General features: G+C 41.8%; 1 protein-coding gene across 4 annotated transcripts in view; it reads left to right on the top strand.

The window, feature by feature from the left end:
- Positions 1-26,507, top strand: part of FRMD4B (FERM domain containing 4B) — a 352,299-nt gene that overhangs the window by 278,848 nt on the left and 46,944 nt on the right. For all 4 annotated transcript variants that reach the window (XM_061128101.1, XM_061128099.1, XM_061128100.1 and 1 more), the window contains 2 exons: positions 482-538; positions 1,334-1,356. In XM_061128101.1, the coding sequence (XP_060984084.1) occupies positions 482-538; positions 1,334-1,356 (80 nt within the window). The remainder of the gene's footprint in view (positions 1-481; positions 539-1,333; positions 1,357-26,507) is intronic.

Genomic DNA, 26,507 nt, shown 5'->3' on the forward strand with positions numbered 1-26,507 from the left:
GTGGAACTTAAATTTTTTGTAATATTTGCATTGTGTGTGTACCAAAATAATTGCTATGATGCAGGAAAACACTGAACAAAGTAAGAAAATCGGAGCGTAAAAATGAACTTAGATAAAAATTGTTCATTCATTTAGAGTCTGTCTGAATTTTCAGTCATGTGTGTTCCTTCCAGAATACTGCTCTCAAAATACAATTTCCCACAGCTAATTAAAGCGCGCACTCTCTCTCTCTTACACACACACAACACACACACACAACACACAACACACACACACACACACACACACACGCGCGCTGTGGCTTCCCCTTAACCCTGGATGCGTCTCTCCACGCCCCCCTCCCTTTGCTCTGGAATGGTATGATCTGCATTTTGATCGTAAACTGGAGGTGCCAAGCTGTGACAGCTTCCCGAACTCCACAGCCATTTGCTACGACCTGGGGCAGCCTGTGTTCAGTGATGCTTTCCTTTTCCACCAACAGGGGCAAATCGAAGTAGACAGCGAAACTATCTTCAGGTTAGCGGCACTCATTTTACAGGTAAGAACTGACAAACCGCTTTTTACCCGCTCATTTTTGTTCATTGGTTTTGTGAACTGCCTGAAATTCTGAAACTTTTGCATAGGCCAGTAGCTAACGTTCTAAAGTCGCCTGGTTGTTTACCAGAATAAATTGTGAGCCACCGTTTTCTGTCTTAGTGTGGTTTGTATGATGAGGGAGAATGTGGCATTGTGTGTCTCAGAAGAAAATGAAATTTAGACTTCACTGAGGAAGGAGCGTTAAGACCATATTCCCGGCAAAGAGCTCTGGGTGACTTGCATTTGGGAGGCGGCAATTGTCACAACAGCTGTAATTTGTATTTAAATTTAGTAACTTTTGTATACTTTTTCTTGAGGTTGAGTTAAAGAGCCCTTTAATTCTTAAAAGCATACATAGTAGAAAAACAGTGGGTTCTGTGCTGGTTTAAAAAAAGAAAGTAAATGGCATGTGTCGGTTTATCTGTGTAATGATTTAAAAGGTCTGCATCCAGACTAAAAAGTGTGCTGCTCTGGTAGACAAGCATTTATCACGTGATCTTTGAAACTTAAAAGGAGAAATAATCATCTATGCATTTTCAGATAGATTTGTCTGTTAAAAACAGGAAAAATTAATGAGTAATAGCAATGTCTTAAATGCCACATTTTCTCCAGTGTGGTAAATAGGGAAAATGTTCCTTGTGAAAAAAAAATTCAAAACAAAACTCAGGCATTTTAAAAGTGGAGAATGATCAAAAGTAAAAATTCTTTTAGCTTGATTAACATCAGTACAAACTGATCATCTGTCTTTTTTTTTTAGGAAGCCAAAGGGGATTACACCAGGTATGGTTCCTTTTCTGATATAACTGTGCAAAATAACTCACTGAATCTTTTAATGCTATTTTAAATAACAATGGATGCAAAATCAAAAGAAAGTAGATCCCTAGGCGTGAGACGGAGGTCTCTTTCCTCTTCAAATAGAAACCTATTCTTTTTGTGAATGAATCCAGGCAATGAAGCTTTCCAAGCCGGAGTGACAGAACTTGTTCTCAGAAATGCTCCAGAGTTCTATTTTCTGTCATCTGTTAGCAAATGAAAAAATCTATAAAAAGCTTGGGTAACCCGTGCTGATTTTTTAAACTTATACTAATCTTGTGTTTGAAGAGATATACTATAAGCACAAAAAGATTGAATCCATCAGCTGCTTAGTTAAGGGATTAATAGGGGCTTTCTTTTTGCAGCTGCCCTGAAGGGGCCTCACCCTTCATACACTTGACCTAACAGTTGTATTGTTGCCACCGAGACACTTACTGGTCCTAACTGCCTAACTGGCCAAATCATCAGAGAGTGTTTATATTTGAATTCACCCTCCTCTATCCATTCCATTCTGTTCTTTTCATGCAATAGTTGCCGTTGGAGTAGTAGAAAGGGTTAAAGGTGGAGGCCAGACCTCCAATTTGAAACAGCTCACAGGCTGACAACCGGCTGAAAGTCTCGCCTCTACTGTGTTAATGTTCTACTCCGGGTAAACTTTACCAGTAGATTATTTACAGATCAACTAGTATTCATTCCCTGCCAGGTCTTTGACTAGTGTGCTCCTTAACAGACTGATAACCAGATCGTGCCCTCCAGGCTTGAAAACTTGCGGTCACAGAGTCATGCTTCACTTCAGAAACTCGGCGCACTTTCCACATCTGCCCATTTAATTTGGTAGAATGACTGAGGCGTCCACTTAAGATGCCCCGGTCCACTCACCGCACTCTCCTTTTAGTCTGTTTTGTGATTTAAAAAAAAAAAGATTAGTAAATAAGCTTTGAAGAAATCATAAAAATTACTGAAAGTGCAAGTCACTCAGTCGTGGTCCGACCCTGTATAGTCCGTGGAGTTCTCCAGGCCAGAATACTAGAGTGGGTAGCCTTTCCCTTCTCCAGGGGATCTTCCCAACCCAGGGATTGAACCGAGTTCTCCTGCAACGCAAGTGAATTCTTTACCGGCTGAGCCACAAGGGAAGGCCAAGAATACTGGAGTGGGTAGCCTTTTCCTTCTCCAGTAAATCTTCCCTGATAGCTTCCTTGATAATTTTTTTAATTAAAAGAAAATGTCAAGGCATAAAAAGAAGATAAATTAGTCTCTAGGTCGTTAACATCAAGAGCGGCTGTGTTCTCCACTCTTGTCTTCCCTGGAGGAGCCATATTTCCTAGGAAGATCAGATATGCAAGGAATTCCTTCGCGTAGGGGCTGAGTCTGAAGTTGATTTATAAATGAGGGCTTTCAGGGCCCACAGCTCAGACTCCACTGTCTATGCACTGCTAACCCTTCCTCCCCCACTTTCTCCCGGTCAAGCATGTGATGGACACCCTCTGAGCCTCATTTCCCCATCAAGATAATGGCACCTCTTTCTCAGGTCTGTTGTGAGATTAACTGTATGGAAACATTGCCCAGGGCGGTCGGTATCTGGCATGCAGCAAACTCTCTATACATTTTAGCTGTTATTATTAACCATTAAAGTATCATTATTTCCCTCTTCATTATCATCATCCTGTCCCATCTCTTGGCAACCTCTGAAGAGGCTTTTGGGACCTACATGGGTGTGAAACAGCTGTAATCACATGACCGGGGAAAGAACGAAAGAGAAAAAAGGTTCATTCCACAAACCTCCTTTAGGGAAAATGGCTTGCCTGAGGCAGAGGAAGTCTTAAAAAGAACAGTACTTGGGTAACCCAGACCTTTTAGCCCTAAGATGTCAAGTTTGGAGAGTTAGTCTGGCCAAACCCAAGTCAATCATTTTCCTTAATTTCAGTGTGTTCCTGGTGCTTTCCTGACTGATTACTAAGGAAATGGTGGACAGTGTTTTGAAATTGTCCAAACCATGCTGAGGAGAAGAAGGAGCTTGGGACTGGGATTCATGAAACCAGCACCATGAAACTGAAATGAGCCCTCTGCTCATTCTCAGCCTCAATTTCCTCATCTGTAAATGGGGAGTAATGAAAATGGGACTTGGCCAGGTAGTTTTGGCACTATGAATGGGTTCAAGGACTTTGTAGATTATAATTTGTTGTACGAACATTAGTTATTGTTGATGAGATTGAAAGAATAGGAAATACGAGCTTTTGTCATTGGGTATATAAAGAAGCAGAATTTTTGCTCATTGTTACCACTCCTTTCCTATTTGATTTCCTCATCCCCTGAATGAAGAGGGTATATTTTTCCTCCAAAGTTTTGTCATAAAACTAATTTAGGAAAATCAGGCAAAAATAAAAAGTAGCATTTGTGGCAATGTTACATACTATTTAGAGCGAAGACATTAGAACCAGACAGCCTCACTGAAGTCCCAGATCTGCCCCTTATTACCTGTGCAATCTTGAGCAAATTATTTAAATTTACCAAGCCTCAGTTTCCTCATCTGTAAAATAGGGCTTTTATTAGTATATACCCCATAGAATTGCTATGATGACTGATTGAATTAATATATATAAAGTGCTTAGAATGGTTCCTACAGTCGCCACTTTCATATTCCATCAAATTGATGGACATAATCTACCACTCCCCTGTTATCTTAAATATGAATTGCTTCCCATTTTTTGCTGATATAAATAATACTTTGATGAACATCTTTGTGTAATTGGGATTGGAGTTATCTGTGATTGTTTTTATAAGTGATGTTTCTCTGGTGGGAACAAGCAAAGGGAAATTCCTCAAAGGAGGTGAAGTGCTGAAAGGGAACTTAGGCATGCCTGATACTTCCTTGATTCCGTCCAGAGAATCTGTTTTTCTATCCAGAGCTCCCTCAGTGGCAATTCTGAACTCCGCATCTCTCTTGGCTTACATGCTATGGCTTTTAGAACTTCACTGAGTTTGCTCACTGAGGTTTAATTATGGATCAGTAAAGATCCTCAGATACTATCCTCGTGTAGTAGAGCCATGTGGCATTTTTTAATTAAAATGCTGATTGAACACCTAATTCTTGAGGCTGCTCTGGGCCACCCACTCCTTGTAAATATCTCATTCTTTCTCAAATTTAGCATTTCTAAAGCTGAACCCGCCAGCATCCCAGCCCCCAGACCAGCTCCCCCGCTGCCTCCCCTGTATAAGCTCCTTTCTCTCTTGAATCGTGTCTCTCAGGATTTTCCCTTTTCCCTCCCACCTTTCTTCTTCACCTCAGACAGCTCCCTTCTTTCCTTCTCTCTATCAGAACGCCGGCTTTCTCAGCCCTTAGTCTCCGCCAGTCAGCCTGACTGTGAAAGTATGCATGTGTGTGTTGATTGTTTGACTGCTTTCTATAACATTATTTTAGTAGTCCGTGCCTGATTTCATGCAGTTCCTACCACAGTTTTATCATCACCATTTAACAAATTAATGGATGGAAATTTTAGGCCAAACTCACTCACATAGTCAGTGAGTTCCTGGATCTGTTCTGATTCTATTGTGTACTGCATAATACCCACACATAACCCCCTGTTATCTTCCTAAGACATAAATGTGATCGTTGTTGTTGACTTCCACATATCTCTTATCTCCCATTGCATAGACATCCACCTTCCAAAACCCTAACCTGGCATTCAAGGCCCCATATAATCTGCATTAATACATTTTAACTACCCACGCTCTACCGTTCATACTCCTTAATATTTGTTCCTGACTCTCTTCTCTTTTCTTTACATTATCTATACTGTTTTGTCATCATGGCTGTGTTCAAATTCTTCTTCCTAGAATGCCTTTTAAAACAAAGATCCTCTTCCTTATTTTGTTTCTGCCCTGTTTCCTTCGAAGTATTTTAAGTTAACACTCTCATAACCAAGTAGAAAACCTTGCTCTCTGGAAAGTTAATTAAAATAGTGGCGTGAGGACTTCCATTTTCTTTAAATAGTTGACAGCCTGAATTTCCAAGTCAGCCCTTAAGCTGCAAAGATAACAAGCTACTTGGGTAACACAACACAGACAAACACAGGATTCCTGAAAGCTGACACGGCGAGGCTTTATCACTGAGCCAGCTGCAAATGACTTTGTAAACGCAAGGCATTTCTTTTCTTTTTTTAAGATCCTGAAAGGTGGAAATTACCAAGAAAGTATGTGACTAGGGTACTTTTGCTTATAAGAAAAAGTGACTACAATTTCAGTTCATTGCAGGGTCAGAATGATAGCTTATTGTCACCTAGCTTCAAATGGGTAGGAATAATGCACATTTACAGCTGTGCTGCAAATAATAGCAGCTGTTTCCCATGGGAAAGGAACTTCTCTGGATGCTTTGAGAGTAGTTAATGAGGGGGGGGATCAAAGACTTAAAGAACTTGTCCTCCTACTTGTTACACCTCTAGAACACTTAAAGGTCTAAAATATCATTCCATTTCTGGGACCTTTAAAATCAGTGACTATGTTTTTTTTAAAAAAAAAAAAGCAGCTCTCATGGGCTAGGTGCTATGCTGAGTATGTCCTTACATCAGTGGGAGGCAGACGTGAAGAGGAGCTTTGGAATTTAATTGCTTGGGTTCAAATCCAGGCCCAGGTACTTGCTGTATTACTGTGGATAGCTAACTTCTCTGGAATCTGGAGCTCAGTTGCTTTGTCTCTGTTGTTTGGCTTTACTGTTGCTATTAGTGTTAATCCATTGAACCTTCCCACCAATCGTGTGATGACAGGCACTAGTGGTACCCCCATTTTACAGAGAGGGAAACTGAGCTGTGGAGAGAGTAGGTAGTGGACTGTCTAGGTCACATGGCTTCAAGAGTGGCCCAGTTAGGACTCCGTGCCTGATACTCTTGACCTTTGTCAGGAGTCTCCTTTTTAGTATTCTAACACAGGCTTGTAAGAATCATTACCTTCTGTGCTGACAGAATCAAGAAGGCTGACTTGACAAAAATTTAATGTTTCTGTCTGATTTCACGCCAGAACTTTAATGAATCAGCAAAGAGCTTTTGTGAAAAGCATAGTAAGAAATGACTTTTCTTTCTGTTGGTGTTATGGCTATTTTAAGGTTTGATTTAAACATAGTTCAGCACGTTAATATTTTATTTATTTTTAATGATTGGTAAATACTTCTACATGTCAGGCTGTTTTACATGTTTTACAAACAGTAACTCATTAATTGTCATCTCCGCTCATGAGGTTGTTGGAATATTATTCCCATGTTACAACTGAGATTAAGAAACTTTGTGTGGGTAACGTTTGTATTACTCATATTATGGTTTAACATTTCCCCATGACTTCGCCAGATGTTGAGTTGTTACGTTCAATAAACACACGAGATAACAACAAGTAGGGAGCTGCAGACAAATAAGCGTGGGAACTATATCGTTAAAAGCAGAAACCAACAAATACTACAAAGCAATTATGCTTCAATTAAAAATAAATTGAAAAAAAAAAAACTCAACAGAGTTTAAGTTCTTTTTGATCAATTTCAAATCCACTCATGAGCATGGCAGATCTCCCAGAAGAAAACACATAAACAGTATTTCCCGCTTTCTTGTCCCTGATGTTCAAGCCTCTTCCAGACCAGTGTTCTGTGCACTTCAGTTTGTGAAGTGGGGGCTTATTTATTTGGTGAATGCTCAGTATTAAAATGCTTTTAAAGGATAAGCAGTTCCTTTTCTTTGTACTGCCTGTCAGATTCTTGCGTCTCTCAATTTTAATTCCAATAGCTCTTAGGGTAAACAGTCATCAAATTCTGAACTTGCTTTTTCTGAAGAGCCCTGGATTTGGAAAGAATCCTCCATCCCATACAGTGGGTGCTTTTCACCTGCTCTGCACATAGATTAGGGCTGCCCCCATATTATGCATTGGAATCCTCATTTCATGCAGGATGAACTAACAAGTGACATACCCATGACAATTCAGGTTGACAGGACCAGACCTACAGTCCCCAGGTCTCCCCTGCCATCTCAGAGTACCATTCGGACTCACACTTGTATCAGGAGCCCGCCACAGATCCTCGCTGTCCCTGACGGAAGGCAGTGAGGGCAGCAGGCAGTGGACCCTGTGGTAAGTGGTGTTATCAGTGGAGTGGCCCCAAGTCTAATATTAGTCACTTGAGGAGATAGCTTAAGAGTGAGAAGGCAGGAAATGAGCACTCCATCAGCAGTGACCTTGGAATGCCTGGTCTTTTTCTCATTGCTGGACCCTATTCACTCTTGTATTCAATAGATTAAAAACCAAATACCTACAATGTACAAGGCACTGGACGACTCAGGGCTGTGGTGGAGGCAGACTAAGTTTCCAGTCTTTTACTACTTAGCCAAAGTCATTTTACCTCCTTTCTAAGAGACAGTGAAAATTTCTGGGCCCTGGATTCAGACAGGCAGGGGTTAAGTTGAGTGAGACAAGCCTTCCTCATCTACTAGTGATGTGACCTTGAGCCAGTTCAAGCCATTGAGCCTAAGGTCCCTTTTTAAAAATTTATTTATTTTTAACTGAAGGATGATTGTTTTACAATATTGTGTTGGTTTCTGCCATGTATCAACATGAATCAGCCATAGGTATACATATGTCCCTCCACCCCCGAACCTCCCTCCCACCTCCCACCCCATCCCACCCCTCTAGGTTGTCACAGAGGCCCTGGTTTGAGTCCCCTGAGTCATACCACAAATTCCAACTGGCTATCTATTTTATATATGATAGTGTTTCCATGCTACTCTCTCCATTTGTCCCACTCTCTCCTCCCCCTGCCCCCCAACAACCCCTGTATCCACAAGTCTGTTATCTATGTCTGCGTCTCCATCGCTGCCCTGCAAATAAGTTCCTCAGCACCATCTTTCTAGATTCCATATATATGCGTTAAGATACGATATTTGCGTTTTTCTTTTTGACGGACTTTGTATAATAGGTTCTAGGTTCATCTGCCTCCCTGAGGTCCCTTTCCTTTAAGGGATTTGTTGTGAGAATTGAATGAGATCACGCACCTTGGAGGATGCCTAGTACAGAATGAAGACTTAGTATTTGGGACTTTGCTTCCACTAAGTCTTTCGAGTATACTGAGATGCATTGTTGTTGTTTTACCATCTTAACCTTTTTCTTTTTTAAATTTATTTATTTTTGGCTGTGCTGGGTCTTCGTTGTTACGCTAGGGCTTTCTCTAGTTGTGGCAAATGGTGGCTACTCCTTGTTGCAATGCACGGGTTTCTTATTGCAGTGGCTTCTCTTGTTGTGGAGCGCGAACTGTAGCTAGTGGACTTTGGTAGTTGTGTTGCACCGGCTTAGTTGCTCCAAGACATGTGTGATCGTCCCAGGAAAGGGGTCAAGCGTGTGTCCTGTGCATTGGTAGGCACACTGCTCACCACCAGCCTACCAGGGACGTCCCCCATCTGAACCATTTTAAGTTGCTGGACAACCATCACGACATCCATCTCCAAGATCTTTCATCTTAAAAATGGAAACTCTGTACCCATTAAATAATAACCCTTCTCTTCTTCCCCGCAAGCCTCTAACAGTCACCATTCTACTTTCCATCTCTACGAATTTGCCTATTCTGGATGCCTTATATAAATGAATTCGTACAATATTTGTCTTCCTGTGACTGGTTTCTTTCACTCAGCATAGTGTCCTCATGTTTCATCCATATTGTACCATGTGTTAGAATTTCCTATACTTTAGGACTAATATTCCACTATATGTATTTACCACTTTTGCTTATCCATTCATCTGTGAGTGAATACTTGGGTTACACCACTTTTTAGCTCTTATGAATAATGCTGATATGAACACAAATATCTCTTTGAGTCCTGAATTTCAATTCTTTTGAGAAGAGAGATGTGTTTTTAAAGAGATTCCCTGGCTTCCAACACCCCACCATTCATTGGAGTTGGGGTGGGATGAAGGCATTGGAATGTAGGATGGATATCACATCCTTGTTCTAAATCATGAGATCTTATCAAAAGTGACACTTAAGAAGCTCAGTACTTACATTAGAATACTTTTGTAGGTGAATATTTATTGACATGGAAAAAATGATTACAATATAGGAAATAGAAAAAAGCATATATATCATCCTTTTTTATTAAAAAAAATATGTATGCCAATATATTCAAATATATGATACATGTATAAAAACTAGTCTGTAAGTTAAAAACTAGTCTGTAAGCACAGTGCAGTAACCTCTAAATTGTTTTGTTCATACAGCCCCATTCATTTGTATACTTTTAATTATTTATTTCATTATACAGTTATAGACATGAAAGTGAAAATCACTCAGTCGTGTCCAGTTCTTTGCAACCCCATGGATTATATAGTCCATGGAATTCTCCAGGCCAGAATACTAGAGTGGGTAGCCTTTCCCTTCTCCAGGGGATCTTCCTAACCCAGGGATCAAACCCAAGTCTCCCACACTGTGGGCAGATTCTTTACCAGCTGAGCCACCAGAGAAGCCCAAGAATACTGGAGTGGGTGGCTTATCCCTTCTCCAGCGGATCTTCCCAACCTAGGAATCAAACCAGGGTCTCTAGCACTGCAGGCAGATTCTTTACCAGCTGAGCTACGAGGGAAGCCCATAGTTGTAGACATGGAGAACTATATTAACATCATGTATATTGTAAAATACTCACAAAAGAGTCACCATCAAAAGCAGTGACATAGAGTAACATGTTCAAAGGATGCATAAAAAGTATCATTAGAAGTTCTGGTATTTTCTTTCTGCGCACCTACAGACTCCCCACCAAAAAGACTGCTGTAGAGTGGATTCTGAAGTTAGGCAAAACTGAGTTTGGCTCCAGATCCTGCTTCTCACTGGTGAACAATCGTAGCTGTGTTATTGAACATCCCTCCACTGCAGTTTCCCATCTGTAAATAAGAATAATTACAGTTCTTTTTAAAAATTAAAAAAGAAATTAATTGAGGTATGATTGACTTGTAACCATATATTAGTTTCAAGTATATAACATAATGATTCAGTATTTGCATGTATTACAAAATGATCACCACTACAAGTCTAGTTAAAATCCATCACCATACATAATTACAAAAATTTTTTTCTTGTGATGAGGACATTTAAGATCTACTCTCTTAGCAATTTTCAAATGTGCAAAACAGTATTAGAGTGCATTGCACACTGCCTGGTTTATGGTAGAGGTAAAAAAAAAAAAATTAAGCCGATACTGTTGTCATGACGAAGAGTTATCTTGGGATGGGCGGGATAGAAATGTTTGCAATTTGCCTTCTTCACATGTCAGTGTGTTTTCATTTATTGATAATGAATATACAGTGCTTATGTCAGAATTTTTTTAAATGTTAATTTGTCCTGTTGAAAAACTCATAGGTTAGCACAGTGACCTATAGATCTCTGACACTGCACCGTTTTTCAAAATGAATGTAAGATTCATGGAACACTACCCACTTGACCTAACGGAAACTTCCCAAACCAAGGCTTAAAGCCCTTCCCTGCCACCCCAGAGCAGCAAGGCAGCAAGCTTGTGATTCCCCCGCCCCGGCACGTCGGGGGCCCTGTCCAGAACCTGCTGGCCCCCGGGGGTCTGTGTGCCTTTGTGAACAGGCTCATTTAGTTCTGGGCACAGGCGCCTGAGGCTGGGCAGGCAGAAAGGAAGCAATTAAGACAGTGGAAACCTACCAGGGAAAAGTGCTGTTGGCAGGGCAGACTTCACCAGGGTGTGACCTGTGCAGCCACACAGGGGCTCCTGCTCAGAGGAGACCCACGCTCAGCTTGACACTCTTCTGTCACCATCTTGAGATTCCTCATGATTTTTTAAACAAAGAAGCTCCACATTTTAATCTTTCACTGGGTCTTGCAAATTGTATAGCTTGGTCCTGGTTGTTGAAAACTGTAAGGCCTGGGTATTAGATGGGTTATTAAAGAAAGGGTCTTCTTGTAGGTGTCTAAACAGGTACTCCATTGATGAAGGTAGAACCACACAGAACTCTGCAAAAAAGCCCTTTTGCATATATGTCTGGGAACCTCTTAGCCTTTTTCTGATTTCAGTATGTATAATCTCCCAGGTCTGAGGCATAGGGAATAACATAACCTAGACCTCCTAGGGCCATTATGAAAAATCAAGAGAGAAAATGCCTGTGAAAGGGTTAGAACTGTGCCTGGTACCCGTAATTCTTATTTCTGGCCGCAGTGGAATATCATCAGCCCTGGCTCAGACCTTAGGGTTTCACTGGGTTCCCCTCGACTCCTGGCAACCACCATTCCACCCTCTGTCTCTCTGAATTTCTAAAGTGTTTTTATTTTAAATATTTACAGATTTTTGTGTTAACCTCATTCTCAGCCTAAGTCATTTTTTGGATTATATTTCTTCTAAAAGACTTGAAGTTTCAAAGTAGACAGGATCAGAGTTCTTGGCAAGCTGGCTAATGTTTAGAAAAAAAAATCTCTCATCACATTTTCATTATTATAAGAAATTCTTCAGATCTAAAGAAAAAAAAGTATTTTGACAGTTGATCCCTATCACGCATTCAGATGGACAGAGTAATTTGTCCTTGGTTACAAGTTAGACTACAGACAAGAGTTTAACAAAGGAATTCTAGATGAGAGGACACTGTATTTCCCAAACACAAGCTGGTTTCTTGTCTCCGGTAGAATGCAGAGATAAGGAGGGTCTGACACAAATTCCACGGATTGGTCATAATGTTGGAGGAGCAAGTTTTAAGGCTGTACTTCCACCAGTTACCTTGGGTTCTGTTGAATCAATCCTAAAGCCACTTTCAACTTAGGGACTTGCCAAGCTGCTTCCAAAGTTCTTTTCCCATGTGGTTTATTACCAAGTGTTAGGATTGCCAGACTGAGCACATAAAATAAATAAGGGATAACTTTTTTAGTGTGTGTTCTAAATGTTTAATCTGGCAACTCTAACCTAGATCACCCACTGGGGATTCTTTTCAGTGGTAAGAAGCCACCCCTAGCCTGTTCTGAGGATGGTAGAAGTAAAGTGTTTGGTATAATTGTTGGTTTCCTGTCCTGTGATCAGAAAGGAAAGAATACATTTAACAAACATAGGCAGGTGCCTTCACAGCAACATAGCTTCATAGCATCTTCCAAGAATCCCAGAAAACCCATCAGTATCCCTGTCTTTATAATGAGGAAACCGAGGCTTACATAGGTTAGTTTAACTAAGTCCTATAAACATGGAGACCTGGAACTGAATCCAGTTCTAGGTCCTGGCCTTGTTACTGCACATCACAGGGGTAGGGCCAGCCAGTGAGCATGTCTGTTGATATGCTTCTAAGTATGTGATGGCTTTACAGTAGCCTGTGTCCCAACCCTCGCTTACCAGCTCTGGTGGGACAGCCGGCAGCTGGGTGACCTCTCTAAGCCTCAGTTTCCTTATCTGTAAGTTAGAAACAGCTCCTACACCTCAGTTTGGTATAAGGATTGAATGACATCCTATTTTTTTCTCTTTCTCTTTTTGTAAAAGTAAAATGCTGAGCGCTTGTCTGTCACATAGCACATTCCCTGTCTCTTTTAGAGCCACAGGAGTTTCTAATTTATAGTCTTGTGAAGGAGCAGAGAGGTCCAAGGCAGCTAGAAACTAATGTATGCTCACACTGGAACCCCCAAGAAGGAGCTTCATCTGATTAAGAGGAAGTGGGGTGTCCCTCCTTCTCCCAGAATGGATGGGGGGCATCCCTAGCTTTTATAATCCTTTCAGTTCTCACTTTCCACTCCAAAAAGGCGACTGCCTGATTTGGCTTGAGGTGTGATCAAGACCTGATTAAATGGGGTGGGGAGGAAATCCCCAGAATGGAAAGACCCTCTGACTTGGGAGGGGAGGGAAGAAGTCTGGTCCAGCCCGCCTGGCTTTTCCGACCCCTCCCCCTCCTCTCTCCACCCAGCTTCCCAGTTCCCTCCTCTCCTTCCTTCCTCCTTCCCTGCTGCCGCTCCGCTTAAACCTGGAGTCCTGGGAACTAGCCAGCCAGCCTCTGGTCCTCTCGATCTAGCGCCACCTCAGCGAAAGGCCCCTGGTAAGTCTTTAAGGTCGCTGGCCCTGTTTCCCGCATCTACCAACTCAGGGTCGGACCAGACTAACTCAGGTCTCTTAACCAGCTGGCAGGGTTTGGTCTGAAGGGGTGGAAAGTGAGGCAGGCACTTTATTTTAGCTATTATGAAACCGTCTCAGTCTCTGAGCAGTTTTATTAAAAACGGTTTGCAATTATCAGTGGTGGCATTAGAATCGGGTGGATCCGAGCCCTAGGTTTTTGCCTTGGCATATGATTGACTATGAATGAGATTGAACGCTTGTTTCCCTCTTTCTCCAGCTGCTCCCAAGCCCTCTATCCTGTAACAGAGCTCGTCAAGGGTTGAGATTTTACTATGAACTTTTTAGCTAGGATTGCAAATGGGGCATCAGGGACTTCCCTAGCAGTCCAGCGATTGAGATTACATGAGTCCACTGCAGAGGGTGCAGGTTTGATCCCTGATCAGGGAGCTAAGATCTCACATGCTGGGCAGCACAGTTGGGGAAAAAAACGTGTCAAACTCAGTGAAGTTGGAAAAATAAAAATCGGGCATTAGGAACACCTTGTGTGGTTTAAGGAACCTTTGTTGGATGTTGGGCTTCTCAGGTGGGCTTGCGTGCCCTGTTTTAAAATTCTGCTAAAAATGACTGGAGTCATTTTGTAGCTCTTAAAAAGTTGTTTTTTTTTTTTTTAAACTAAGTTTGGTATCTTTGCTATTGGAGGACAGCTACAGACAGTAGTTGGTTTGGTTTAAGAAACGCTGAGTGATAACACTGGTCAGTCTGGTTACCTGTAACCTGTTCTTTGTGGTTTAATCCAGTTTTTTACTAAACCAGATTATGTTGTTCAGTCATCAAGTCTTGTCCACTCTTTGCAATCCATGGGCTGAAGCACACCAGGCCTCCCTGTCCCGCGCCATCTAAAATCAGATTATCTAGTTTTAAAAAAGCAACCTTTCTTCACCCCAGAAACTAAGTTTAGTAGAATCAATGAGTGGCCACCATAATTACAAATTCCAAAACCTCAAGTTAAGCTGGCAAAAGCCTTCTCTTTTCTCCTTTCCTCTCCTTCCTTGTTTTCTGTCCCTTCAGTTTGAAACTAGAGAAGTTAGGCAGAGTTGTCCAGGTGTAGGCTTGGAGTCATATCTGCTACTTTCTTGCTGAGTTTAAATGAAATCTCTTTTAAATGTCAGTTTTCACATCTTATGTAACAGGGATGGTGATAATAGCAGAACCTGTAGAGAGGTTTTAGCCCAGTCTCTGAAGCCTAATAATGTTCAGTGGGTGTGAGCATTTCTTTTTAGGGATTGAATGAAGGTACCTACTCTGTCTGTATAACTACTGGGTCAGCCTTGGAAGGGGCTTCCCAGCTGGCTCAGTGATAAAGAATCCGCCTGGCAATGCAGGAGATGCAGGCTCCATCCCTGGGTTGGGAAGATCCCCTGGAAGAGGAAATGACAACCCACTCCAGTATTCTTGCCTGGAAAATCCCATGGACAGAGGATCCTGGTGGGCTACAGTCCATGGGGTCTCAGAGAGTCGGACATGCCTGAGTAACTAAACGAGGGCCTCAGAAGGGTCTCCTGAAACTAGCCTACTGGGCTTCCTCAGCCTCTTTGACCTTCTTTCCTGTTTTAAATTGTAGATTGTTATCTCTTTCTTGAAAACCTCCCTGTGTTCGTATTATGTGTTCATTCTGTTACTCTGTTCCTGTGGTTCTCAAGTCATTTATTAAAGGGATTGCTGGGTCCCATTTCAGCCCTTCTGGTTCTGTAGTCTAGAGTGGGGCCCCAGAATTTGCCTTTCTAACACATCCTCAGATACTGCTGATGCTGCTGGCCAGGGGCTTGTAAGAACTACTGTGTTTTCTCATGCTTGACAACCTTTAATATCCCTTTACCTGGGAATTAGTGGAGAGAAATGTACTGTTAGAATTCCCTGGTTCTACAGTCAAGAAGGTAATGAACTGGATTCATCATTGATGGCCAAGTTTCCAGATAACTGAAAGAAACATGATTTTTTTTTTTCTTTTAATTAAAAAAGGGTGATGTGAAGGCTATCTGGCCAGTGAAAAAATGCTCTAAGTAAACTGATACTATATCTTAAACTGCTAACCACCAAAGTGTTGACCAACACTGATATCACAGTTGAGGAAATTAGTGCTTATATTCTGTATCCAAGATCCTTCTAATAATACCGTGGTTAAGCAAGCTGTCAGGGCTTCCCAGGTGGCCCTAGAGGTAAAGAATCTGCATGCCAATGCAGTAGATGCAGGTTCGATCCCTGGATCTGGAAGATCCCCTGGAAGAGGAAATAACACCACTCCAATAATCTTGCCTGGAAAATTTCATGGACAGAGGAGCCTGGTGGGCTACAGTCCGTGAATCACAAAGAGTCTGACATGACTGAGCAGACATACACACATCCTAAAAGACCAGATCCACCTGGAATGCTTTAGTAGTTGTGTTGACACCTGTTACACCTTTTAACAAACATTAAATACACTTTTTCTGGCTGTTGTAATCATTGCCATGGCCCATTCCTTCAGTTTGGTGCAAAACTTTGACAGCCACGTCAGCTCTCCAACAAGCACAGATAAGGAAGTGGCTTATCACCAACCTCTGTGCAGGCAATTCCAGAAGACTGGCAAACGTTTCTAATTTACACCAGTTCCTAATGACAGTAAATCTTTAGTTTGCACAGAGCACAGTATTAAATAGAGCTCCCAGCTGTGACAACTCGCTTGGATTCTCGGAGGCCCCGTAGGCTGCCTGATAGACTTTATCTTGAGTGTTCAACAGGTATTAACTATAGCTTTTTTATATTTGCATATGTGTTTAATGGGACTTCCCTGGTGGTTCAGTGGTAAAGAATCTGCCTGCAATGCAGGAGACCTGGGTTCAATCCCTGGGTTGGGAGGATCCCCTGGAGAATGGATTGGCAACCCACTGCAGTATTCTTGCCTGGAGAATTCCATGGACAGAGGAGCCTGGTGGGCTACAGTCCATGGGGTCACAAAGAGTCAGACACGACTGAGAGACTAAACAACAACATACATTTAATGAAACATGGATTTTGAGTTATGCTTATGTGTGGGTGAGAAGACTCCAGTCCCAGGTTATTTCCTAAAGAGCTTAATTTTTGTCTTGGTGACATTTAACACTCATTTCCATGGATCATTGTGCTTTTCAGATAAGGAAGAGCTTTTGCATTGAAAAGAAAAGGAAAGTTTGAGGCTTGGCCTTTTTTTTTTTTAACTGTTCTAGAAACCTAGGGATGCTCCCACACCAAACACTGACAATTACCATCTTCAAGGGATCTCTTTCAGTGATTGGTTTGCTCCAGAACGGCCAGCAACCACCGTTTGCTAATTGCCTGAACTCCCTTGCCCTCCAGCCTCAGCACGGCAGGTGGCTGATTGTAACTGTGGGCAAGTCCCCAACTAGGCACAAACAGGTGCATGCATCTGCTGGGGGTGGCTGTTTCCACACAACTGCTCCAGCACACACAAAGGATGGCCTCAGTTTTGCCAGCCACGTGGCTGTCTCAGAAAGGGGTGAGGTTGGCACATTCCTCCAGGGCTTGTGAGATCAGGAAAGAAAAACAAAAGCCCGTGAAAGGGGGTTCTTGGGAATGCCAAAAGGAATCATCGAGGCAGAAGGAGCCGCCAGTGGCTAAACAGTTAACGGTGGGTCCTGGGCCGCTTCCTTCCAGAAAGCTGTCAGAATACGAACCTGGAATACCTGATGACGGGGGCAGGGGCAGGGGTTTAGCCTAAGTCATCAGATAAAACGCAGCGTTCTTCATTGTAGTATCTGAATTCCTGTTGAAAGGATGAAGAATAGCAATTTCTGGTTTGTTACCAATAAGTAGAAAGTCCTGTAGATTTATGGGCATTGTCTCTGGCTGGGATTTGAAAAAAGCAGTCCCTTTTGGCAGTTCTAGTCAAGTGAGTCTTTAAAATAATACTTCCACTGCATGAGGCTCAAGAACGTCCACACAGAGAGAGTGTGTTTACTCCTGGGGAGAGGCAGAGACATCTCGGTCCAGGCTTGCTTACATCCAGCTGGTTAGGGGCCCTCTCTGGGGATTCTGAGGTCACTCCTCATTCATATAAACCCAGCCTCCTGCCCTGCCTGCCTGCCTGTCTGTCGGCCCCGGGAGGCGAGGGGCCTCTGTGCTCTAGCCAGACCTGGGCCTGCCCGGCTCTTCCCCCACCCACTCGCAGGATCCATGTGGTCAGCTCTAAGGCAAATTCCCCAGCTGCAGTTCTTCAGAGGGTGAACAAATAAGCATTCAGCTACTGTCAGTCCACTTACACTTGAAATCCTGCCTGGTTCTAAACTCTGAAAAGGATCGGGATGAACTTGAAAGTAATGCCCTGGTGTTTCTAACACTTGCCCTCTAACGGGCACTGGACTTTCTCACCAGCACCCTACCTTTCACCCACTAGTCATATTTGACTTAGTTTTTGATGTGAATTATATCACCCAGATCACTGGATGTGAATTATGTCACCGGATGGCACCACCCTTATGGCAGAAAGTAGAGAAAAACTATAGAGTCTTGATGAAGGTGAAAGAGAAGAGTGAAAAAGTTGGCTTAAAACATTCAGAAAACTAAGATCATGGCATCTGGTCCCATCACTTCCTGGCAAATAGATGGGGAAACAGTGGAAACAATGACAGACTTTATTTTGGGGGCTCCAAAATCACTGCAGATGGTGACAATTAAAAGACACTTGCTCCTTGGAAGAAAAGCTATGACCAACCTAGACGGCATATTAAAAAGCAGAGGCATTACTTTGCCAACAAAAGTCTGTCTAGTCAAAGCTATGGTTTTTCCAGTAGTCCTGTATGGATGTGAGAGTTGAACTATAAAGAAAGTTCAGCGCTGAAGAATTGATGCTTTTGAACTGTGGTGTTGGAGAAGACTCTTGAGAGTCCCTTGGACTGCAAGGAGATGCAACCAGTCCATCCTAAAGAAGATCAGTCCTGAATATTCATTGGAAATTCTGATGCTGAAGCTATAACTCCAGTACTTAGGCCACCTGATGCAAAGAACTGACAAAGACCCTGATGCTGGGAAAGATTGAAGGCGGGAGGAGAAGGGGATGACAGAGATGGTTGGATGGCATCACCGACTCAATGGACATGAGCTTGAGTAAGCTCTGGGAGTTGGTGATGGACAGGAAGGACTGCCATGCTGCAGTCCATGGTATCACGAAGAGTAGGACACGACTGAGTGACTGAACTGATAATCACCAGGAAGAATTCATAAAACATGTATGAATGGTTTAAAAAACAGATTAGAAGTTGCACAGACACGTAACCACACCCAGTGAGGAATGTTGCCACCCCATGCCCATTGTGTACCAGTGCCCCCCCTTTCCCAGTAAACATTGTCTCTTTCCCCGGTGTACTCTGACTCTATGGAACTTATTTTCTTGTTTTGCTTTATATTGTGTCACCTGAGTATGATCCTCCATATTCATTTTGCTTGCTTTTGAACATATATACAGGGGATGGTGATGTATATATTATTTTGAGTCTTGATTCTTTGCTTAATGTTTGTGAGATTCACCATATTGTGTGAAGCTAAACTGTATTTTCTTTGCTATATGGCATTCCATTATGAATACTATAATTTTATCATTTCTACTGTCATGGGATATTTGGGTTGTTTTCTTTGTCTTACTGCAGAAAATGCTGTTATAAACTTTATTCTCTTGTGTAAGTTTCTCTAGAGATGTACCTAGGAAAAGATCTCTGGGTCGTGGGGTATGCAGATTTCCAAAATGATCATATCAATAGAGTTTTCCATCATGAATGGATGGGAGTTCCTATTGCCAAACATCTTGACGTAACCTCTGCGCAGTCTGGTACAAAGTGGTAACCCATTAAAGGTTTACTGTGTGTTCCCCTGAGTTCCTGTAAAGGCGAACACTTGATTCTGCCTGTTGGCCATCTGGGTTTCTACTTGTGCACTGCTTGTTGAGAGATGCAAGCCCTTTCACTGCCTCGTCCATCTCAGCCATCTTTGTATCTTCTTGTTCCTCTAGTGTCACAGCCAGCTCCTCAGCTCAGTCCCCTCCTTGTTGGTGGTGACTTGTTAAGAGGTTTCGTGTACTAAATACATTCTTTCAGAAAAGTGATACTATGTATTCATGGGAAAGGATGTTTTGCAATAGCACAAAGGAACAGATTTGGAGGATTGGTAGGCACCTTGTCAAACACAGAGAAATAAGGCTCTGTTTTTTCCTGAGAGTAATCTTTTGGAATGGTCCAGATTCCACATTTGTCAAAATTATTTATGTTTCTCATTTAATCATGCCCTACTGACACTTTGCACTGTACATAAATTATCTGAAACTGGAAACCAAGTTGAACTGAGAACTATACATGCTCTTCTAATAGTTTATATCAGAAATTGCAAAGTAATGGTTATGGTCTGCTGGTATATATGTTTTATAGGACATGCACAATGTTTTACTTTTCATTTTGACTTTTTTTTTTCTGATTGAGGCAATATTTTGAAATTCAAAATCTGAGATTTTGCCCCTTTTCAAAACAAGTGTAATCATTATTAGGCAGGAGTGGATCTGTATTCCCATGTGACACAAAAAACCTGGATCTGAGCAGTGTGTCCCCATCAGCAGTGGTGTCTGTTTCCTCAGTATCCAGTCTCCTTTTCTCCATGTTAGTAGAATTTTTGATGATGCTTGTGGCTGCCCAAATAAAGACTTACACATCCCAGTGTCCCTTGCAGTTAACAGGAGCCTTGCGATTATTCTCGCCAGTGGGATTAGGGGAGGTGGGCAGCTTTCAGGTTCTGCCTGTAACAGAGTGGGTATGTCCTTCTTTATTCTTTTCCCCCTACCTGATGGCTAAAATGTGGGTATGGTGATGGGCCATCTTGGATTACATGAAGGATAGCAGCACTCCAGGAATGGTGAAGCAACAGGAGAAGAGATTGGGCCCCTGAATACTTCATGTTATTCCAGCTCTGACTTTTATATCAAGAGAAATTAACCAAAGTGTTGATCTCTGTCTCACACAGTCAAATCTGTATTCCACGTAATACTTCAGGTGGGCAACGTTCTTTTCCTCACACTCCCCATCAGGCCCCACTGTCCCTGTCTGCTGCTGAGTTTGACTTGCCCTTCTCAGCTAGCTTATGCAGATGGATTTCTAGTGCCTCTCTCCCATGGCTCCTATTAGACTCTTGCATCTGAGATACTTTTATATTCTAATGTCTTGATAGTCTAAGGATGACAAAAGAGAAAATTTCTTCAAGTCTAAAAGATGCAATTAGAAGTTTTAGGGTTGGATTATCAGTAGTTTTATAAGAATCCAGGTGAGAGTTTTTCAACCTCAACGCTATTGACAATTGGGGCAAGATAATTCTTTTTTGCTGGGGCCTGTCCTATGTATTGTAGCCTGTATAGTAGCATCCTGGCGTCTGCTCAGTGGCTGCCAGTAACACTTCCTTCTCCAGGTGTGACTAAATGTCTTAAGACATTGCTAAATATCCCCTGAGGAGCAAAGTTGCCCCAGTTAAGAACCACTAATTGAAAGTCGATTTCTTTTTTAATCTTTTTTTAAAAATTAGTAGGCTTTATTTTTTAAGGGTAGCTTTTGGTTTACACAAGAGTTGAACAGAAAATCCAGAATATATATATATTTATTTATTTATTTATATTTATCTTCTCTCCTCTCCTCTCCCTTCTCTTCAGTTTCCCCATCAGTAACATCTTGCATTAGTGTCGTACATTTGTTTTAAATTATCAATGTTGATACATTACTAGTTCAAGATTGCTGGGAGAAATATCAATAACCTCAGATATGCAGATGACACCACCCTTATGGCAGAAAGCAAAGAAGAACTAAAGAGCCTCTTGATGAAAGTGAAAGAGGAGAGTGAAAAAGTTGGCTGAAAGCTCAACTTTCAGAAAACTGAGATCATGGCATCTGGTCCCATCACTTCATGGCAAATAGTTGGGGAAACAGTGGAAACAGTGGCTGACTTTATTTTGGGGGGCTCCAAAATCACTGCAGATGGTGATTGCAGCCATGAAGTTAAAAGACACTTACTCCTTGGCAGGAAAGTTATGACATAAAAAGCAGAGACATTACTTTGCCAACAAAGGTCCGTCTAGTCAAGGCTGTGATTTTTCCAGTAGTCATGTATGGATGCAAGAGTCGGACTATAAAGAAAGCTGAGTGCTGAAGAATTGATGCTTTTGAACTGTGGTGTTGGAGAAGACTCTTGAGAGTCCCTTGGACTGCAAGGAGATCCAACCAGTCCATCCCAAAGGAGATCAGTCCCGAGTGTTCATTGAAAGGTCTAATGTTGAAGCTGAAATTCCAATACTTTGGCCACCTGATGTGAAGAACTGACTCATTTGAAAAGACCCTAATGCTGGGAAAGATTGAAGGCGGGAGGAAAAGGGGACAACAGAGGATGAGATGGTTGGATGGCATCACTGACTCAATGAACATGAGTTTGTGTAAACTCCGGGAGTCGGTAATGGACAGGGAGGCCTGGCGTGCTGCAGTCCATCGGTTTGCAAAGAGTCAGACATGACTGAGTGACTGAACTGAACAGAAAGTTCACAGTCACATTATGACTCTGTGTTGTACTGATTCTATAGCTTTTGACAAATGCATGTCATATATCCATGATCACAGTATTATTCAGAATAGTTTCATGGTCCCCCAGATCCTTTGTGCTCCACCTATTCAAGTGTATTCCTTTTAAAGTAATCTAAACTCTCCTTAAAATGATCCCTAAGCCTATTAATGCTCATTTTCGTTGCTTCTCAGTGATTGATTAGTACCCAAAAGAAGTCTTAGTGAATGAATATTCATTGTTATTTAGGATGCAGGCTCATGATTAACCTTTGGTAATTTATTGATTTATTCAGTCATCATTTCCAGATATATAACATCACATCTTAGAACTGGGGTAGGTTCTAATCATGCATAGTTAAAATTACTTTTGAAAATGTGTTGGGAAGGTGACCTGTCTAAGACCAAAATTCATCAGGTAGTATTTTTCTCCATTTGAAACACTTAGCTGTTTCTTAAGTTAAGCACTTAAATACACAGGTTTCTTATGATTAGTGAGCATGTATTACATGCTTAAATACTACAGTAGAAAATCTCAGTATGTTGAGAAGCTGGTGCTTTATGGACATAGGAACTAAAATCATCTTAAAGGGAAGCAACTTCAAACCTTCCATTTCACACTTGTTCTCAACAATGAGCTTTTGAATAGAATGATGGATAGAATTTCCCCGTTATTTCTTCCCCCTTCTCCTCTCTTTTGGCTGAATACATTTGCATAACTTAAAAGCAATATCATGAAATAGAGAACAAACAATTACCGAGGTGGCGGATGGGAGGGTGGGCTGGATGGGGAGATTGGAACTGACACAAATATACTACAATGTATAAAACAAATGACTAATGAGAACCTACTGTACAGCACAGGGAATTCTATTCAATATTCTGTGGTGACCGAAATTGGAAGGAAATATAAAATTAGAGTGTGTGTGTGTGTGTGTGTATATATATATATATGTATGACTGATCCACTTTACCATACAACAAGAAACTAACAACATTTTAAAACAACTACTCTAGTAAAAATTAATTTTAAGAATTAACACAAATTTTTTTTTAATGCAACTCCATCCTGTGACACTTGTTTCTACATGCTCGGATGGAGTATACACATAATACATATTTGCTAAATGAATGAGTGAATTTGTGGTAAATAGCAGCTTCTCTTCTAGTCTAGTGAGGTCTTGATCACCACAAAATTAACTCTAATCCAAAGAAATAAGTAAATGCAAGGTTGAATTCTTGAAACTCAGCATGCAGTTCACATGAACCCAGAAGATAACATACTTGTGGATGGTGGTGATGATTAATAACAAAAGGTATTATCTTTAGCCTGTCACTTCAGAACACATACATGTATTTGCCCTTGACAAAAAAATTCATAAGCCAGCCTCTTTGAAAAGGAAATGGGATTTGAAGGACAGAGGATAAAAGAAATGATTAAGAAAAATAAATACCATTGTGGGAGTTGACAGATGACCTTTCCTTTGATTAAATTGGACTGTGGTATATTTTCGTTTTCAGGAAGCCCAAACCGGTTTCCCCAGATTGTCAGTGTGATCTACTGCTCAGATTTCAAATGAATGGAGAGATTTATCCTTATGTAAGAACGGGAGCCAAGTGACTTTTCATTTCCTGGAGTGATTTGTAAAGCCGGATCTTTCACCCTCAGGGAGGGCCACAAGCCTGGTTTTGTAGCATTGACAGGTGCAGATCATACTGTCTCCCGGCTAGGTGATACTCTTTCTATCCTCACTGGAAGATGGTAAATTTATGAAGAGGTTGCTCAGTGGGTTTGCTTGATTGCCCTGTGGCCTGGTGGAGAAACTTTGATAAAACCAGTAAACAAACCTTCTGTAGACACTGAAGGAGAACCACTCACACCACACCTCATCAGGTGACAGGAGAGAGCAGTTTCTAATCCAGCACAGTGCAACCGGGGCCAAATAAAACCAGTCAGCATGCCATGTTTGGTTCCCCAGTTTGACCTGTGACATTAGATCTAGGAGGACTGGATGAATGCTTTGGGAGGAGATTGACCTTGAGTTCAATGTTTCGTCCTCCACTTGCAAGTTCATCTCTTCCAATATCACAATTCACACTGGGGCAAACCTCAGGGAAGCAAATGTAAAAATGTTTGAATGATGGCTTTTGAAACTAATTGGTTCAGAGGTTTCATCTGTAAATAGGGGTGAGGGTGAAGGGGGAGCTCTGCCTTGCCAGAGATGAGAATATTGTCTGGGCTTTCTAGGACACTGCTCTGGGAATCTGTCAGGGAATCAGGTGATAGAATACTGTAATTATTCTGTTGCTGGGTCTTGGCCTTTGACGCCTTCTGGCTCCTCCTCCTAATAGCTGTAAGACATGAACAAGAGGCTTAACCTCGCTGAACCTCACACTCTTACCTGTGAAGTTGGTGTTTAGTCACTAGGTTGTGTACGACCCTCTTCCCACCCCTATGGACTGTAGCCCCCCAGGCGCCTCTGTCCATGAGATTTCCCAGGCAAGAATACTGGGGTGGGTTGCCATTTCCTTCTCCGGGGAATCTTCCCGATCCAGGGATCAAACCCATGTCTCCTGCATTGTCAGGCAGATTCTTTACCACTGAGCCACCTAGGAGGCCCCGTCCCTCCTCCCCAGCCCCCCACTCCCCACCCCCCACCCGCCGTAAAGTTGTCTGGGTAAATAATAGTACTTAGCACATGGGAAGAGTTGTGATGGGACTTTCATGAGGTGAACAGTGCCCTCCAAGTGCTTTCCATGGTGCCTAGCTCTTGGTAACCTCAACAAAGGGTGCGTGTGTGCTAAGTCACTTCAGTCGTGTCCAACTCTTTGTGACCCTGTGTATACCGGAGTGGGTTGCCATGCCCTTCTCCTGGGGATCTTCCCAACCCAGGGATCAAACCCGTGTCTCTTATATCTCCTGCATTGACAGGTGGGTTCTTTACCACTAGCACCAGCTAGGAGGCCGCAGCTAGTGGCAAAGTTATGAAGAGGTGGAAAGTAAGAGGAAGAGTTACCAGTATTGTGTTTGAGAAGTGCCAGGGTGGTCAGGATTTTGCTCTTTAATGCACTTATCTTAAGCTCCAGTGGATTCTTTTGAGAGTCATGTCTGTTTCAGCGGAAACTGCTTTCTTAAGCAATTTAAGAGCAATTTAAGAGTATTTTGAATCATACAATACAGGATCAACTATGACTGAGTCATGCTCCCTGTTCTCCCTTGCGTTAAGTTCCTTAAAGACCACACCCTTCTCTTTGGACAGCCACAATTTTGCCTGTTTCCTTCTTTTTTTTTTTTTTTTTTTTAGTTTTGTTCTCAAAAGTCATTGTTTTTGATCAAGATATTGTTGATTTGAAATATTATACATTTCATGTGTATAACATAATGATTCACAGTTTTTAAAGATTGTATTCCATTGATAGTTTTTTAATAAAATATTGCCTATGTGCCCCAAATTTTGCCATTTTAAAATGAGCTGATGTTTCACAAGGTACATTTTAGTTAACTTGATACAATTTGAGGGACATCTTGGGTTTCATTGGGCTTCCCTTGTGGCTCAGCTGGTAAAGAATCCGACTGCAATGCGAGAGACCTGGGTTCGATCCCTGGGTTGGGGAGATCCCCTGGGAAGGGAAAGGCTACCCGCTCTAGGATTCTGACCTGGAGAATTCCATGAACTGTGTAGTCCACGGGGTCACAAAGAGTCAGACACAACTGAGCGACTTTCACTTAGGTTTCATTAGAAGCACATTTTTCAAGTCATCTTCTGATGTCCACAGATGGCCAACTTTGTTCATTTTATTCCAGAAAGTGGTAGGGAAGTAATAGAAAGGTCTACACACATCTTTTTATTGCAATAATATATATTATGAAAAAGTGGTAATACTGTGTGAATGCTTTTAGAATAACTAGTGTCCCTCTGTTGTGAATATTATGTAAACACTAAAGATAATTATGAGGGTGCTATAGGAACATGGAAAAAGTATACAATGACATTTGAAACATGCTATATAAAAACAATATGAAATATGCACAATTATAGTAATACTTTTGTAATAAAATAGATACATATAGGAAATACACAATGAAAACAGCTGTGAGTTTGTAAGGAAACTGAGATTATGGCAATTTAACATTATTTTAATTTTCTTTGGTCTTAGTAAAAGCCTCAAAAATCTCATCAGATGACTTGGTTGTCCATTTGGGCACTGTCTTTAGTTAAAGTCTATCGCCTTACGTCTGCTGCCAATAACATTTGACACAATCCAGTGTACTATCGTTGGGCTTCCCAGGTGGCTCAGTGGTAAAGAACCCGCCTGCCAATGCAGGAGACATGGGTTCGGTCCCTGGGTCAGGAAGATACCCTAGAGAAGTAAATGACATTCCACTCCAATATTCTTGCCTGGGAAATCCATGGGCAGAAGAGCCTGGTGGGCTACAGTCCATGGGGTCACATGTCACAAAGGAGTC

The sequence above is a fragment of the Dama dama genome, chromosome 24 (assembly GCF_033118175.1).
Source record: "Dama dama isolate Ldn47 chromosome 24, ASM3311817v1, whole genome shotgun sequence".
In the NCBI taxonomy this organism is placed as follows: Eukaryota; Metazoa; Chordata; class Mammalia; order Artiodactyla; family Cervidae; genus Dama; species Dama dama.